The 17,229-nt window shown below is 48.5% G+C and overlaps 2 protein-coding genes across 2 annotated transcripts; one reads left to right on the forward strand and one right to left on the reverse strand.

Annotated features, from left to right (window-relative positions):
• Positions 1-5,659: 5,659 nt before the first annotated feature.
• Positions 5,660-7,815, reverse strand: LOC101780102 (cytochrome P450 94C1). Its single transcript, XM_004961865.3, has one exon. It carries the CDS (start codon positions 7,677-7,679, stop codon positions 6,105-6,107), a length of 1,575 nt encoding a protein of 524 aa, XP_004961922.1. The 5' UTR covers positions 7,680-7,815; the 3' UTR covers positions 5,660-6,104.
• A 2,364-nt stretch (positions 7,816-10,179) lies between these two features.
• On the forward strand, positions 10,180-13,346 carry LOC111256682. Its single transcript, XM_022825051.1, has one exon. The coding sequence runs from the start codon at positions 10,334-10,336 to the stop codon at positions 12,965-12,967; it is 2,634 nt and encodes an 877-aa protein (XP_022680786.1). The 5' UTR covers positions 10,180-10,333; the 3' UTR covers positions 12,968-13,346.
• The last annotated feature ends 3,883 nt before the right edge of the window (positions 13,347-17,229 follow it).

The raw sequence follows: 17,229 nt of genomic DNA on the forward strand, positions 1-17,229 counted from the left end.
TGTGCCGCTCGGAGTCTCATATCGTGTCGTGCCGTTCCTAAACCCAAGCCAGCTAAACACGGTCCGACGGGCAGAGAAAGCAACTCGCCCACTCACAACCGCCATCATTGCGGTGTAGGGTACGTTAATCATGTGCCGTGCCGCCGCCGTGCTGCCCAACCCGACCACTACGCTATGGCCGCTCCATTCCACCTCTGACCTCCCTCGTCACCCATCCAGCACATCGCGCGCGCCGGATTCCGCTGTCACGGCGCACGAACCCGCCGCCCGGTCGGCCACGACGTCGACACGCGCTACGCTACGCGCCCGCCCGCCTCCTCCAGACGCCAGTCCTCCCGTCCACCGCGTCGCTGGCGGCCGGCCGGGCCGGTACACGCTGCAGCTGGCCGGCTTTTGCAGGGGGTCCGTTTGGTCCGGCCATTGTAGATGTAGGGGTTAGCGCTTGGCACACATGGTGACATGGGCTAAGGACCTACGGTGTGGTACGCGCGGGTACGGTACGGCGACGGACCGCCGCCGCGGCCAACCACTGCGGTTGGTGCGTACGTGATGTGGCTGTGCATGGATTCGGTCGGTCCGCCCGGCGCCACGTCCGCGCTGCCTGCAGCCTGCAGCCTGCCTCGCTGGGTTTGGACGCTGCGCAGTGCTACGCTGCTGCGCCGGTCCTGCTCCGCACTACGGCAGTGTTGTGTTTGCACTGCAGGCTGCACGGCGTGGGCTTAAAGTGATGGGATGGATTCGTCCGTGCGGGTTCATTTCGAGGTGCCTGCCACCGTACCGGCGAAAGCTGCTGCAGTTGCTCAGGGCCTCACGTGCCACCGCCAGCACCCCGGTCGAGAAAGGATCTCGCACTCGCGTCGCGCAGCATGCGGGAGAAATCGAGCTGATACAAAACCTGAGCGCACAGCGCGGAGGATCTCGCCTCGTGGTCTTGCTGACAGAACTTAAGAGCGACTCGCAGCAATTACTCATCCATCCCAAATTATAAATCATTCCAAGAATTTTGGAGAGTCAAAGTATTTCAAGTTTGATCAAATTTAGTGATAATATAATAACATTTATGATGTCATCTAAGTATCATTAGATTCTTCATCAATTATATTTTCATAGTATACCTATTTGATGTCATAAATTTTTATAATTTTCTCTATAATTTTGATCAAACTTGAGATGCTTTGACTCTCCAAGGTTTTTGGAACGACTTATAATTTGGGACAGAGGGAGTACCTTGTAATTTTTTTCTAGTGTGTATATATACAACTTAATCTAACAAATATACAACTGGATCAGCAGCAGCGCGGAACAGCATCTTTCAAAGCTTTATTACATCGTTATTATCCGTTCCATGTTAGTGCAAAATCATTTAATTTCCAGCGCGCCAAGCATTTGCAGTATGTAGTCGTCACGTCACGAGACACTACCTCTTCTTGTGTCCATCGATCCGAGTTGCAAGACTGTGCCGCGACAAAGCAGAATCGATCTCTTTTACCCGCGGAGGAAAAAAACAATCATCTGCCTCAAATGGTCAATGCAGGCCACGCCGGTCGAACGCAGCACTATTTTAGGGCCGTCGCGATGAGTGCGAGCGAGGCCGGAGAGCATCTGCATGCCACTAAGCACCCAGCTTTTGTACCAAAACGAGTCAATTTCTTACATCAGATAGCACATTATAAGCAGTACGTACGCATCAGCGCAGGCGCTTTCTGTTCCACGCGATCGACATTCTCCACTGGGCACCATGCATGTGTTCGGAAAGCTGCCCTACTTTCAACAATTCCATATTTCGCATTTCAGTGGGCCGGAGCACGCAGGATCAAAGCTAGCGTCAGGTAAGGGCAGTATTGCGATGTTCGGTGGCAAGGCAAAACAACGAGGTCACTTGTTTTCTAGTCATACTAAATAGCGATCCAGCGCGAATCTTGCAGCGCGGGCACGCACTGATGAGTAATGAGTTTTTGTAAACTAATCCGCAATCACTTTATATAGTTAGTTTTTTTTAATCGTACGATGGACGTGTGAGGACGGCATCTGACTCGTCACACCTGTACTTTTGTCCGCTACGTCCAGCATAACCATCACAACGCCACAACGGTGGCGGCAGCGTAGGGCCACTCTAAAATCCTAACTTCGGCATTATATAAAAAGAAGATTCCTCGTCACATCAAACTTGCGGTACATTTATGGAGTACTGAATGTAGACGAAATCAAAAATTAATTGCACAGTTTTGTTGTACTTTGCGAGACGAATCTTTTGAGCCTAATTAGTTAATATTTGGACAATAATTCACAATACAAACGAAACGTTACAGTGTTGCTACAGTAATTTTGACACTCCAAAGTTAAGCAACTAAACAAGGCTGTAGTCATGATCGAGAGCCCTCGCTCTCAAGAAAATATAAACAACACCCCCCGCAGATCTATGAAAGATTCTCTCGCGCTGAAAGCTAATCAGGGAGGTGTTCTTTATATTATGTGCCACGCGATCATTGATCAGAGACGAGCCGTGGCGTCGACCACATCACCACAGAGCCCGGCTACACGGCGGAGCTTGCCGCCCTGGCCTCTTCTCTACATTGTTCGAGCGCCCTCTGCGATATCGATTTGTTTAGCCTTCACGTCACCGGCATGGGAAATATAGAAATGATCAAAAGGCATGTAGCTTTGCGGTGGTGAGATAGAAAACACATATCTGGGGGAATTATTGTTTCGTTCTTGGTTCGGTTTCTTGTCAGTTAAAGATATAGACGGGCGGTCTTTAATTTCAAACCGTCGTACTGTTCAAGAGGTGGTGAACAGACAAGTGGGTTATGACAGTAGCAGAGACTCGGTCGCTAGCAGCACGACACGTGTAGGTATTTTTTATTTTCTTTTTTGGAAAGACCTAGATAAGCACGTGTGGTAATAGTAACACACTGACCGTGCTCACGCGGACGTAACGATTCGAAATAAACATCTCACCAAGAGGTCGCCACGCACTACTGTGCCCAAGTTCGAGCGCCAGTTATTAGTTTATGAATAGAGCATCATCGAACTGTGTGCCACCAACCGATTTATGCCCGGCACTGCAACAAGACGGATCGACATGTAGGGATGTGGTACCCAGCACATGCACGCACGAGGAATGTTGAGCAAATTTAGGGTCAGCACCCGGAAGAGGAATGTTGAGCAGATTTAGGATCAACACCCGGAAGAGTGCAGCGTGCAGAGAAGCTCGTTGCAGCACCCTCTACACAGATCGGTATGCAAGCCGGTCAAATCGGTTTCGTTGGCGAGCCCAACGAATAAACCAACGAACGCTCGTCCGGGAGGGATCCCGTTAGAATAGTCACACGCAAGGTTGTTTTAGGGTCGGAAGGCCACTAGAACGTCCTCAATCAATGTAGAGAAAGGAGGAATAGCATTGGAAAAATTAAGGCAAAGAGAAAAGGTAAAAAAAGATAAAAGAGATTGGATGTCCTCAATCAGCTACGGCCCTTATATTTACATGGAGAGGAGATCTTGCCCAAAACCCTCACAATTTTCGTGTCAAAATACAACTCCTAACTCGAAGTATACAGATCAAACCGGCCTGATCGCGACGAGACCTACACAACGGTGAAGTTCAATTTGTATTTTAAATACTTTGACCAAACTGATCTGACCGAGTTGAGAGACGAGTCTCTGACCAGATCTGCCCATTTGGGTTGTCAAGGAACAACGGTATTTTCCTCGCTGCTTTCTTCCCAGCTAAACGAAACGTGCGCTCCCCCACCTCACAAACGGTCGGCCGGGCTGCTGCGTGGGGATGGACACGATTCATCAACGATTGGACGGAGCACATGGCCATCGATCACCATATTAGTTGGCAAGAGAGTTTCTGAGGAAGAACTACATGGTACTTCAAAGGCACAGGATCCAACAGTACCAGCCCCACGAGGCCCAGGCGCATGTGCACTGTTTTTCCTCTGGCTCATGGTACTCCTGTCCGGGCAGCATTTCTCCTTCCCATTTTTCACAATTTCGGATCCAGATAACTACATATCTCCACATAAGATTTTGGATCGCTCCGGCTCTTTCATTATCTTCGATGGTTAGAGATAGTACGCAAATATATAAAACACTAAAGTTAGCTTCTCCTATAATTATATATAGTATCTTTTATTATTTTTTCTACGCCTCTCATTTATATATAATTGTAGTATCTGCTCGTGCACGTACACACACCAACCCTACAAGCACACCACCGCAGTCCGCGCGCACACAAATAATCCTACAACTACATTCACACCAGTATACCATGTTCTTAAAGAGATCATCGGAACCATTCGTAGCTCTTAGGCGATGGGCATGCTCCTACGGTTCCGCACTCGAGAGGCAACAAAATTTGTTAAGAACAAACCCCGATGAGAGATGCAAGTGTGATTCAAGGAATTGAACTCATCCGGTTGGTGTGCCCACGAGCTCCGCTAGCCACATGAGCATTTGCTCAGTTCTCGACCTCTTATTGTTATTAAAGGTTGCATATTGCCTCATTTTCAGCTATAGTATATCTCGCAACAGAATCTGGCTTGGTTCTTTTTCATCATTCTCTTTCCTCCATGTAGGACAATCAAAGAAGTTGGCACTCTAAGTCTCTGAGAGCTGCTCCTCTGTCCCAAATTACTATTCGTTTTGGTTTTTCTATAGGCATAACTTTAACTATAACTATGTATATAGGCATAGAGTGAAACATATCAAAAATTATGCATTTAGAAAAATTAAAATAAATAGTATTTTGAGACCGAGGGAGTACCTGACATGTCACCACTGAATAGGTGGTGGTGGGCGTAGTTCTCTTTCCTTTTTACTCAAAAGCTGAAAGGTCCCCACAAAAGATATATATTTCAAAGTCGTTTCCGTTATTTTAATATGAGGTCTATGGGATAATCTAAATTCATATTTTATTAAAATGCAAGCGGGAGCGGGTCAGTCAAAAGTTTGATCTTTATGCGAGTTGAAATGTGAGAGCGGACGGGCAAGGTGCGAGGTGGTGGTAGTGGCAGTGGAAGTGAAGCGTGCCGTGTGTTAAAAGTCTCCCTATTTATATAAGATATAATCATCAACTAAGATCATGCTACTATGTTGAATTATAGTTGCTCTAGCGTTCCAGTGATTTTTTTATATATATAGTGACTGCACATGCCGTGTAAAGAGTCCAGGTGCATTCTGTGTCCAAGCTCAAGGTATATATGTCTTGACATTGTATTTGCCGACTTCCTAATAAAGCGATTTTTGTAACGCGTTTCCTTTTCCTCTGCAGGAGACTGATCGTATCTAAACATAGGTGTAATGCTTAACCCTTTGTTTGACAAAAGGATACACTTCGTTTGCACATATTCATTTTTGACACGTGTGCAATGCAAACCTCTAAAGATCAGTCAATAACACATACAAGTTCTATCATTCCAACCAAAAAGATAAGTTAAATTATTGTCCACTAAATATTTTAACTTTGACCATTAGTATATTGCATTTGTTATAAATATTTATCACCGTTGACTTTTTCTTTCATTCATCTACTTATTTATCTTTTCTACAAATTTTTTTACGGATAGATAAACATAAAGAGAAACTTAAAAATACTCATTTCACTTTACCCAACTTATTATTTAAATAAATATAATTGCTCAAAGTTTGAACAATGATTGGTCGAGCTGCCCTCGTAGAAACTTTGAATCATTGTTTTCTTTTCAACATTTCTCAAGGTTTAAATAAATATAATTGCTCAAAGGAAGAACATCTAGATGCGCATTCTGCAACCTTGAATCTACAATTTTTCTTTTCAACAATTCCGCTTTGAAGTTGGAAAGAATAGCACACATGCTGACATGCAGAGTCGACTTTAAGCCTCCTCCTTTTATCCATGTGCGAGAACAAGTGCCGTCGGGCATCAGATTAGACTAATCTGCTATGCCATGACCTACCGGAGGAATCTCCGGACTCCAGTGGAGGCCAAGAACCCAGCGCACTCGCCAAACTGTGCGGTCGTCGCGAATAACGCATAGATCACGGCGCCATAATGTAATCTAATGCTCTGTTCGAAAGCACAGGAGTACGATGAACAATTCGCGCGTGCCGTGGCGACGTTAGCTTGGTGGTCGGAGCGCGGTGGCACGAGCTCGCCGGCGCACTCTGACCGGCACGCCCCCAGCGAATGTGGCGGTAAGGCCTGGTGCGAACTTGGGCCGGTGGGAGCTACGGCCGACCGCCTCGATGTCGAAGCTCTGCACGACGGAGACGATGACTGACTTCATCTCCATGATGGCGAGCTCCTTGCCGACGCAGACACGCACGCCGCCCTGGAAGACCGGGTACCGGTAGGGGCTCTCCGGCACGAACCGGCCGTCGCGGAGCCAGCGCTCCGGGCGGAACTCGGCGCAGTCGGGGCCCCAAACGGACTCCATGCGGCCCATGGCGTAGGCGTGGTAGGTTACCCGGGTGCCCCTGGCGACGAACGTGCCGTCCGGGAGCGTGTCGTCGCCGGCGGCGAACTTGGAGTCAAACTGCACCGGCGGGAACAGCCGCATGCACTCGTACAGCGCCGCGTGCACGTAGTGCATGTCCTTGAGCTTCTCCGAGGTGGCGGCGGCCGCGGGGTCGTCGCCCCTGCCTCCGGCGACGCCGGAGACTTCGTCCCGGATCGCGGTGGCCACGTCGGGGTGGTCGGACAGCAGCAGGAAGAAGGCGGTGAGGCCTGAGGCGACGGTGTCGCGGCCGGCGAGCATGAAGCTCACGACGATGTCGCGCAGGTACTTGTCGTCGTTGATGGAGCCCATGAACCGCGACAGGAGGTCGTCGCCCGAGGCGGCGGTGCCGAGCTTCCGGCGCTGACGGATGACCTCCGCGGCGAGCGTGTCGACGAGGCGGATCGCGTCGCGGAGCTCCCGCTCCTCCCCAACGTTGAGCAGCCGCTTCAGCTTCCAGAACACGTGCATGGGCGCCGTCGCGCGGCGTGCGGAGAGCATCGAGGCCGTGTCGAACGCGTCGGCGAACGCGGACATGGGCAGCGAGAGCTCGAGGCAGCCGGGGTCGAGGCCGAACGAGATCCTGCATATGCAGTCGAAGGCGAAGCGGCGGAACACGTCCTGGAGGTCGAGCAGCTTCTCGCCGCCGCTGGATGCAGAGTGGAGCAGAGGAATGAGGCGGCACCGCAGCTCGGAGGCCACGACGCCCGTCGCGTAGCCGCGCAGCGCCGGGGCCGCGAGCTCGGCGGCGGCGAGCTTGCGCTGGAAGAGCCACGAGTCGCCGTCGACGTTGAATATCCCGCAGCCGAGGAAGTCGGCGAGGATGGCGGAGAAGGGTGCGCCCTTGGGGTAGTTGTCGAAGCGGCCGCGCAGCATGTGGTCGACGGTGGGCGGGTTGGCGGTGAGCACGTTGCCGAGCACGTGCACGTGCACGGTCCGCCCGGGCGCGCGGCGCAGGAGGTGCGCGTACCAGTCGCAGAGGTTGTCGAACTCCCCCGCCCACGACGCCGTCACGTACGCCTCGCACACCGCGCACGCGCACCACCACGGCGGCCGCAGCCGCAGCGACGCCAGGAGGACGGCCAGGGCCACCGTGCACGCGGCCGACGCGAAGAAGACGGCGGCCACCACCGGCGGCTGCAGGGAGCTCGCCAGGGCGTGGACCGCGACGTGAAGCGCGGTTGCATCCGCGCCCATGATGGAGAGCAGCCTAGCTCCCTGGGCAGCTTCTGGTTGCTCTGTTCTCGCGCGCGTGCGTCTGAGGTGCGCTTTAGCCTCGTGTGCTGCTGAGTGCTCGCGCGGTTGTGCTGTGACAGTCTCAGAGCACACCGTTTTATACTGGGGAGCAGAGTTTTAAAACAGTTTAAAAAATCGTACAAAGAGGCGTGCAGTACAGCATATATAGAATAGTACGTGCCACGGTGCCAGGATTTGTACCCCTATTTTATGGTTGGTTTTGAACCTTTGCCTGCAGGACCTTTTATGCACGTTCTCTCTTTCTTTCGCCCCATCAGCATGTTTTGGTTCTAGCTCTCCAGTTTGCTCACTGACGTTCTTGCAGACAATTCTTCTGCCAACTCTGCCCGTCCCTCGGGGCGTTTAAAAATTGAAATTCGTCTGGGAATGCATTTTACAAATATGCTAGCATATTTTGTTCATCTTCAATAGTCTATATTCATGCCAAATGGTGGACCCAACAAAAAGATACGAGAGTAAACTGCGGTGCGCCCTTGCGGTTAACAAACTAGAGATGGTAATAGATCATGGCACTCATGTCTTCTTCACAATCCAAATCAGCACTATATTTATTTAGCTCAAAATCATATAGTATTTCAATCCAATTTTTATTGAACCTGATCCTTAAATTTGCTACGCTAAGTTAGAGGGTCCTTTACCACCTCTATACCAAACTGCTTGTCCAAGGACATCATCAGACTCCAAACTATACTATTCTGCATATTTGGTCCTTAAGCTAGTTAAATTTTTTTGTCTAAACCTTTATTCTGGCACTTAAATCTGCCTCCTGCCATACCATTCATTTGCTCCACTCTCTGCCATTCATGACATGGGAGTCCCACTGTGTACTTTTTCCATTGAGTATTTTGGGTCTTGACATTAATATGAGTGGTAAGTTGATCTATTGGGTAACATATGGATACCAAGTAGATGGACTGACACTGAGGTTTGAACCTTAAATGAACACTTATAGAGTTCAAGGATATGAAAATGCAAAATAATAATCAAGAGCCTTAGGTGACACCTCGAGCAAGTTTAGAGATTGCCTCACTGCCTCACTTTAAACAGAAAGACACAACAAACCATAGAGAAACGTAGAAGCATGTTCAGCTGTCTGGTAGGCTCCTTAATTAATGCATTTGAGACCGCCATGCCGGCCACCGCCTCTTCTTGTTTTCACTAGATCGAACAGCCTACATTCCGTCGTCTAACTAGAGAAGTAGGGTAGTAAGCACCAGTAGGGATTAGGGAAGTTAGCTTGACTATTTTGCAAACAAATTTTGTATCCGATCATCACATGGGCCAATCATGCTTCCTCTGCGTGGCATATTTGCCGGTGGTGAGAGAGTCCGGTGGATCAACCAATCCTGTCATTTCAGAATTTTAGTTGGAAACCGAACTTTCCTAATGTTCTGCTTGAAAGCATCCTCAGACAAAGGAAGGTAAAACATACAGTTCCTGGCCACAGTGTAAGCAACTAAGCACGCTTACATCTTGTTTTCAAATGGATTTATGTTATACAGAGAGATATACTAGATGCAGCGAGATTCCCTTTATCCGACCGAGTTACGATATCTACGTGCAAAGACTTAGACGAATTATGTACGTTGTTTAGCAAAACCTTAAAAATGACGCAACAATTTAATTTAACAACTTTTTTGCTAAAACACAATTCTGCTTCTGTAATAGCATCCAAAGCGAAAATTCATGAATTTTAGACGTTTTGGTTCTGATTAAAGAATGTTGTAGGCAAAAGACGATTTGTGTACCGGAAAATTCCAAACTTTGACAGAAAAAACATATTTGGTTTGAGAAATCACCTCTCCCTAGATGGGGTGATCCATGATTAGATGATAGATCAATCCATTCATCATGTTTATCCATCCCACGAATTGGTTTGATGACCCATTCATCATGTTTATACTGATTATTTGATTGTGATGATTAGATGATAGATCAATCCATTCCATTTCATAAATCAAACAAAAAAGTGATAAGTGGGAAGATAATGGATCGTCATCTTCCTCAAATAAAACACCTCTCAACATCTCCTCGTTCAGCCCAAATATATTATTATCCTGCAAGCCTCATTAATATTGATGTACATTGGTTGCGTTATTTACTACTCCCTCCGTCGCAAATTATTAATCATTTTGGCTCTTCTAGATTCACATATTTTGCTATTCACATATTTTGCTATGTACCTAGGTATATATTATGTCTAGATGCATAGTAAAATGGTTGTGGACTCCTTTTACCATAAGTATACTTACAGTAGGCGCAGGGGCAAGGAGTCCACAACGATCCCATTTACAAGCCGCCAGGATTAATAGAAGTTGGTTAGGATTTGTTAAAGAGTTCTTTACGGATTGGATAAGCTAGTTGGCCTGTTATATAAAGGCCTTAGTAGATTGTTTAGGGATTATCGAAGGAATAAACTCTCCCCTGTTTTGGGCACGAGTTGTTCTTCGACGGTGGCGGAGAAATCGGTCTCGGCCGCCGGCGACAACAACTCGCCGGCATACCTGTTGCGCTCCAACTCCCTGCGTTCTCCTCGCCATCACTCCCGCCGTATCAATTTGGTATCAGAGACAGCCGCTGGGGCATCGCCATCCATGACCGGCCCTAAGGACGATCCTGAGACCAACTCCACCAAGCTCGACCGCATCCTCGCGCAGTTCTCCATCATCAACTCCTGCCTCGACTCCCATGACCGTCGCATCGCCCGCACCGAGAAGTATCAAGCTGGTGATGCCACTTACGAAGGTGCCATGGAGGTTCCACCCGACGAAGCTCGCCGCAATCCGGGTGGCGGCGGTGGCAACGGTGATGGCACCGACGGCCACGACGGCAGCTTCGGTGGCCCTTATGGCGGGCGGGCCCCTCGCCATCACGACGGCCCCGAGCGACCGCGCCCACCCAAGCTGTCGTTCCCCAAGTTCGACGGGGAATCAGACCCCTTGCCTTGGCTCAATCAGTGCAACATCTTCTTCCGCGGACATCAAACCATGGAGGAAGAGAAGGTGTGGATGGATTCCTTGCACCTTCAAGGCACGGCGGCCCAGTGGTACTTCCAGATGGAACGAGAATTCGGCATCCTCTCTTGGGCGCGATTCGCTGAGTTCGTCAACATGCGCTTCGGACCGCCCATCCGTTCCAACGCCTTGGGCGAACTCAAGGATCTTCATCGCACGGGCTCGGTGGAGGAGTACGAGCGGCGATTTCTGGCGCTCCTCTGCCGCTACGACAACCTGATGGCTCAGCACCAAATCGATCTTTTCACGTCTGGGTTGGGACAGCCATTGGCCTCTGATGTCGAGCTGCAGCGGCCGTCCAACCTCCAGATGGCCATGAGCCTTGCGCGCGCCTTTGAGCTGCGTTCAAAGGAGGTGGCGCGCGCTATCTCTGGGACTCTACGGAAAGGCCCTCATCCCCACTCCGTCGCTGCACCATCCACTCCTTCATCGGACCCAGCAATGCCAAATGAGCTGCCACGGCCACATTTTTGCCGCCTATCCGCCGAAGAGCTGGCGGAGAAGCGAGCCAGCGGCCAGTGCTACTTCTGCCCAGAGAAGTTCTCCAAGGACCACAAGTGCGCCGGCCACGGTGGCGTATTCCGCCTGGCCATGGGTGATAAGGCAGGAGACGTGGAGATCAACTCCGATGACATCCACATCTCCCTCCACGCTCTCCACGACATTGCCACGGATGCCATGATCCGCCTCCACATCTCTATCCATGGCGTTCAGCTCACTGCATTGGTGGATTATGGCTTCACACACACCTTCATCCATGAGGACGTTGCCCGATGCCTCAGTCTCGCCATCACATGCCGGCATGGACTGCGGGTTAAGGTGGCTAATGGCAAGCACTTGACCAATCTAGGCATCTGCGCGTCCACTCTGGTCTGCATCCAGGGCGAGGCATTCTCCGTTGACGGCTACGTATTGGCATTGAATGGCTTCGACGTCGTCCTTGGTGTGACGTGGCTGAAGACCTTGGGGCCGATCACTTGGTCTTTCAACGCCCTCACTATGGCCTTCCAATACCAAGGGTGTGACTTGTTGTGGCATGGCATCGGTGGTGGAAATGTTGATTTGGTAGCCCTGACAGCCACTCGGGATCTCATGGACGCCCTTCTGCTCAAATATGGCAGCATTTTTGCAGAGCCCCGTGGCCTTCCTCCGCAGCTCCTACAGGATCACCGGATTCATCTACTACCAGGTTCTACTCCTGTTGCTGTGTGCCCCTATCATTATCCTCAGCTACTAAAAGATGATATTGAACGGCAATGCGAAGATATGTTGGGCCAGGGGATCATTCGTGCTTCGACCTCGCCTTTTTCCTCTCTGGTTCTTCTCGTCTGCAAGCACGACGGCAGTTGGCATTTCTGCATGGACTACCGCGAGCTCAATGCCTTGACCGTAAAGGACAAATTCCCAATTTCGGTCGTTGATGAACTCCTGGACAAACTCCGCGGCGCCAAGTTCTTCACGAAGATTAATCTCCGCAACGGGTACCATCAGGTGCGGATGCACCTAGATGATATTGTCAAGACAGTGTTCCGCACTCATCATGGCCACTTTGAATTCTTGGTCATGCCCTTTGGCTTGACAAATGCGTCGGCGACATTCCAAGCACTCATGAACACCGTCCTCAAGCTCTTCCTCTGCCGGTTTGTCTTGGTTTTCTTTGATGACATCCTTATTTATAGTTCTTCCTGGACTGAGCACTTGCAGCATGTGGAGATGGTGCTTCAACAGTTGCAGGAGCACAACCTGTTCGCCAAGCAATCCAAGTGCTTCTTTGGCGAAACTTTGGTGGCATACTTGGGCCATATTATTTCAGCAGCTGGTGTCTCCATGGATTCTGCGAAAGTCGCTGCGGTTGAGGCCTGGCCGCGCCCTTGTTCACTGCGTGCGCTGCGTGGATTCTTGGGCCTCACCGATTATTACCGTAAGTTCATCGCTGGCTATGGCGCAGTGGTCGGGCCATTGACGATGCTACTAAAGGGTAAGGCGTTCCGCTGGTCAGGTGCTACAGAGGACGCGTTCATTGCTCTGAAACAGGCCCTCACGCCTGCACCGGTGCTACACCTTCCTGATTTTAGTAAACTGTTTGTGGTGGATTGCGATGCTTCCGGTGCGGGTTTCGGTGCTATTCTCCATCAAGGCGAGGGTCCTGTTGCTTTCTTCAGCCAGGCTGTGGCTCCCATCACGCCAAGTTACCAGCTTATGAGTGTGAGTTGATTGGATTGGTGAAAGCCGTGCGTTACTGGAGGCCATAACTTTGGGTCGGCAGTTTAAGGTCCAGACAGATCACCAGAGCTTGAAATTCCTCCTTGATCAGCGCTTATCTATGATACCGCAGCATACTTGGGTCAACAAACTTTTTGCGTACGATTTGTTGGTGGAATATAGACCAGGCAAATTGAATGTTGTTGCAGATGCATTGTCTCGCAGGGATGAAGAAGTTGGGTCCCTTCTTGCCCTCTCTATGCCGTCATTTGAGGTTTTTAAGGCCCTGCGTGAAGAGCTGGTTAGGGATAGTCGAGCAATTGACTTGCAGGATCAACTTGTCGCTGGAATTGCCCCAAGTGGCTGGTCGGATGTGGATGGACTGCTTCTCTTCAACAGCCATGCATATGTTCCGGATTCATCTTCCCTTTGGCAGCAACTTTTGGAAAATGCACATGCCTCTGGCCATGAAGGCATTCAGAAGACTCTATACAGACTCCGCTTGTCTTTGTACAGCCCTCTTGCTAGCAGATTGGTCCGTGAGTACGTCCGCGGTTGTGCGGTGTGTCAACGCAATAAATCCGAACACTTGCATCCTGCTGGCCTCCTTCAGTCGCTTCCTGTTCCCTCGGAGATCTGGAGTGATATTGCTATGGATTTTGTGGAAGGTTTTCCTCGCGTGGGCGGAAAATCGGTGATTCTGACGTTGGTTGACAGGTTTTCCAAATTTGCTCATTTCATGGCCTTGGGAAATCCTTACACTGCGAGCTCCGTCGCTCGGGCATTCTTTGAGGGCATCGTTTGGCTCCACGGGTTTCCTTGCTCAATTGTCAGTGATCGTGATCCGGTTTTCACTAGCAATTTTTGGAAGGAATTGTTTCGTTTGGCTGGTGTTAAATTGCTGCTTAGTTCGGCCTTTCACCCGTAGACCGACGGCCAATCGGAGGTGACCAATCGGACTATTTCCATGTACTTGTGTTGTTTGGCTGGAGATCGCCCTCATTCTTGGCTTCAGTGGCTCCCTTGGGCTGAGTTCTGCAATAATACTTCCTACCAGACTGCCATTGGTACCACTCCCTTCCAAGTGGTTTATGGCAGGGAGCCTCCAACCTTGCTGCGCTTACAACCTGGGGCAGCAAGGGTTGCAGCTGTTGATCGCCAGCTTCGTGATCGAGATGAGTTCTTGTCCGAGATTAAATAGCGTCTTCTGCTGGCTCAGGATGCTATGCGTCAGCAGCATGATAAAAAGCACCGGGATTTGGAGTTTGCTGATGGTGATTGGGTATGGTTGCATCTTCATCATCGGACTGCTGCCGGGATCACTTCTGCTTGCTTGACAAAGTTTAGTCCTAAGTACTTTGGGCCCTTTCAGATTCTTGCTCGAGTTGGCTCGGTAGCCTATCGTTTACACTTGCCTGCAAATTCGCGCATCCATAATGTGTTCCATGTTGCTCTTTTGAAGAAGTTTTGTTGAGGAGCCTCCTACTGCAACGCAGCCGTTGCCTTTGCCACCCATTTTTCATGGTCGCGTCATGCCTACTCCTGAGAAGATTGTGCGTGCTCGCCTTTACCGTGGTGTGTGGGAGGTCTTGGTACAGTGGGCTGGACAGTCGGCAGCTGATGCTACTTGGACACCGGTGGACGACTTCAAGGCAACTTATCCTTCCTTTCAGCTCGAGGACGACCTGTTTCTCGGGGAGGGGGGAAATGTTGTGGACTCCTTTTACCATAAGTATACTTACAGTAGGCGCAGGGGCAAGGAGTCCACAACGATCCCATCTACAAGCCGCCAGGATTAATAGAAGTTGGTTAGAATTTGTTAAAGAGTCCTGTACGGATTGGATAAGCTAGTTGGCCTGTTATATAAAGGCCTTAGTAGATTGTTTACGGATTATCGAAGGAATAAACTCTCTCCTATTCTGGGCGCGAGTTGTTCTTCGATGGTGGCGGAGAAATCTGTCTCGGCCGCTGGCGACAACAACTCGCTGGCATACCTGTTGCGCTCCAACTCCTAGCGCTCCAACTCCTAGGCTCACCTGTTCCTGCAGTCTCCCCAGCGTTCTCCTCGCCGTCACTCCCGCCGTATCAAAAAGATATTTTTTTAAAAGGAGCATAGTAGAAGATATGAATCTAGAAATGACTAATAATTTGGGACGGAGGGAGTATTATTTCCGATGAAGCTGTTCTGTTCAATCGATCTATATCAGGCATTAACAGCTCGTCACACTTTCTTGGCTCGATCAAAGATTATATCTTCGATTCCTTGAACTTTTTTTCACTTCACCTAGTAGGCATGACTCTCTCGTTTACCATGTGAATGATTTAGTGACCGCGCTTTAATTAACATCCCTGGTTCTGTCTCAACAGCTGATCTGAGCAACCATGACAGGACAACATTGTTCAGCGAGCTAATGTCAGTTGACTAGGAGTATAGCGCAGCCAACTATGCATTTTCCCGTCAAATAGCTAGGCAGAGAGCTCCTGCTTGGCTTACATTATCCTAGTTACATTTAATTTTTACTGATGCGGCAATAAATTAAATAGATGAGAGAATGAGGCAAGATACATACAGCTTTGACATGACATCCAATATTTTCGTTCAAAAATAATGTTCTATATCCACTCTCATAGATATAACCATAACAATTAACTGTTATTATAGCTCACAAGAAACAACATGATACTCTACCTTGTATTGGAGGTATTACATCTATATATCAATTTAATGACATGTCAGTTTTGAATAGAACTATCATGATACTATGCAATAGGAGTGGTCTAAGTATGGCATGACAACAATGTCACACAATGTACAACACCTAAGCCATGCTCCACGGTTGCTTGAATGCGACATATGTATTCATCATATAGTTGTCATATATTTCATTAAAAATGAACAGAGTGAAGCGATACCGTACCTATTCTCTCCAATTGCAAAAGTAGTATAATTGTGCTGTCACCTAGCTATATCATATCTTATTAGTTCTCCTGATTCATCTCCTTTTCTAACGACTACATGTGTTTATATTTCAGCTTAGTTGGTCTCCACTAGCCAACAATAACATGATGATGAGTCACTTGTACTAATCAGTGCAGTACTAGCTGTCTAAAAACGTATACGAGGTGTGTGACGAGGAGGCCTCTATGTGTTAGCGCTTCCTTCTGATTGGCATTATTTGTTGCCGAGCTGTCCTGAAAATATTGTTGTTATGCGCACAATACATCAAGTCATTGTCAATGCTAGCATGTGAGACAGATTCCTAACGATTATCTTTCGAATAGTAATACCGAAACAGCATGATAGATTCGCCAACCAATCATGTTTTTCCATGATCTATGATTCCGACATGCAGAAGCACAAGTGGTGAAAAGTACCTTTGTTCGTATATGTGGCCAGAAAAGAAGAAGAAACCTTGTAGAAATTGTTTCGTTATCCATCACTAGTCCTTTTAGTCAGTGACATGGCCTTGTCAACTCCTTTCAGGAATGAAACGGATGTATTTTTTGACGAAAACTTGGTGCCATATTCCAGTACACGCACTTCTTGTTCAAATATATATACCCGATTTTCGTATTTTTAACGGTCAAATTGTCTTAAATTTCATTGTGTAATTAACAATACGTAAAAAATAGGCGACTGTCCACGTAAGATTACATAGGTAAATCAATTATGAAGATCACATATAACAGTCATTTTTATTTTAATTGGTATGTTTATAGATTTATTTGTGAAATAGGAGAGGTTTCGCTGCTGATTATATTTAAGAATAAAAATAGTCAAAGAGAACAAAAGAACACAAAACCATAATCAAGAAACAAAGAAAGGTACAAAGAAATATGAAGTATTTCTTCTTTGCTCGAGGAAAGGAATGTTTCATAGAAATTGCGAACTAGAGTTTTATTTTGTAGACTATATAAAAATGCCTTATATTTCTGATAGCAGGATCTTTCGGAAAAAAATTCTGATAGCAGGAAGTGCGTTATACAAAGTTACACTTCACTGTCAAGCCATCCAAAGTAGCACACCTGCTACTGTGCCTATCTAGTACCTAAAACGAACGAGTAAAGTCTCTGAGTCACTGCTTTGCCCGGTGACAAGGCTTCGATTAGCTTCACTCTGGAGTCTGGAGCGTACAGGAAGTGACCTTTCAGTGACTGTGACTAGGGAGCTGGGAAGAACCAAGCCACGAACCTATGCGCCGTTGCGTACAGCCGTACACTAACCCCCGCTCCCCCCTCCCTCTCGATCGACAGCAAAGTTTCCCGAGCAAACG

The sequence above is a fragment of the Setaria italica genome, chromosome III (genome assembly GCF_000263155.2).
Source record: "Setaria italica strain Yugu1 chromosome III, Setaria_italica_v2.0, whole genome shotgun sequence".
Classification (NCBI taxonomy): Eukaryota; Viridiplantae; Streptophyta; class Magnoliopsida; order Poales; family Poaceae; genus Setaria; species Setaria italica.

Coding starts and splice junctions, on each gene's coding strand:
- LOC111256682 (XM_022825051.1), top strand. CDS start 10,334: ATGACCGGCCCTAAGGACGATCCTGAGACCAACTCCACCAAGCTCGAC.
- LOC101780102 (XM_004961865.3), bottom strand. CDS start 7,679: ATGGGCGCGGATGCAACCGCGCTTCACGTCGCGGTCCACGCCCTGGCG.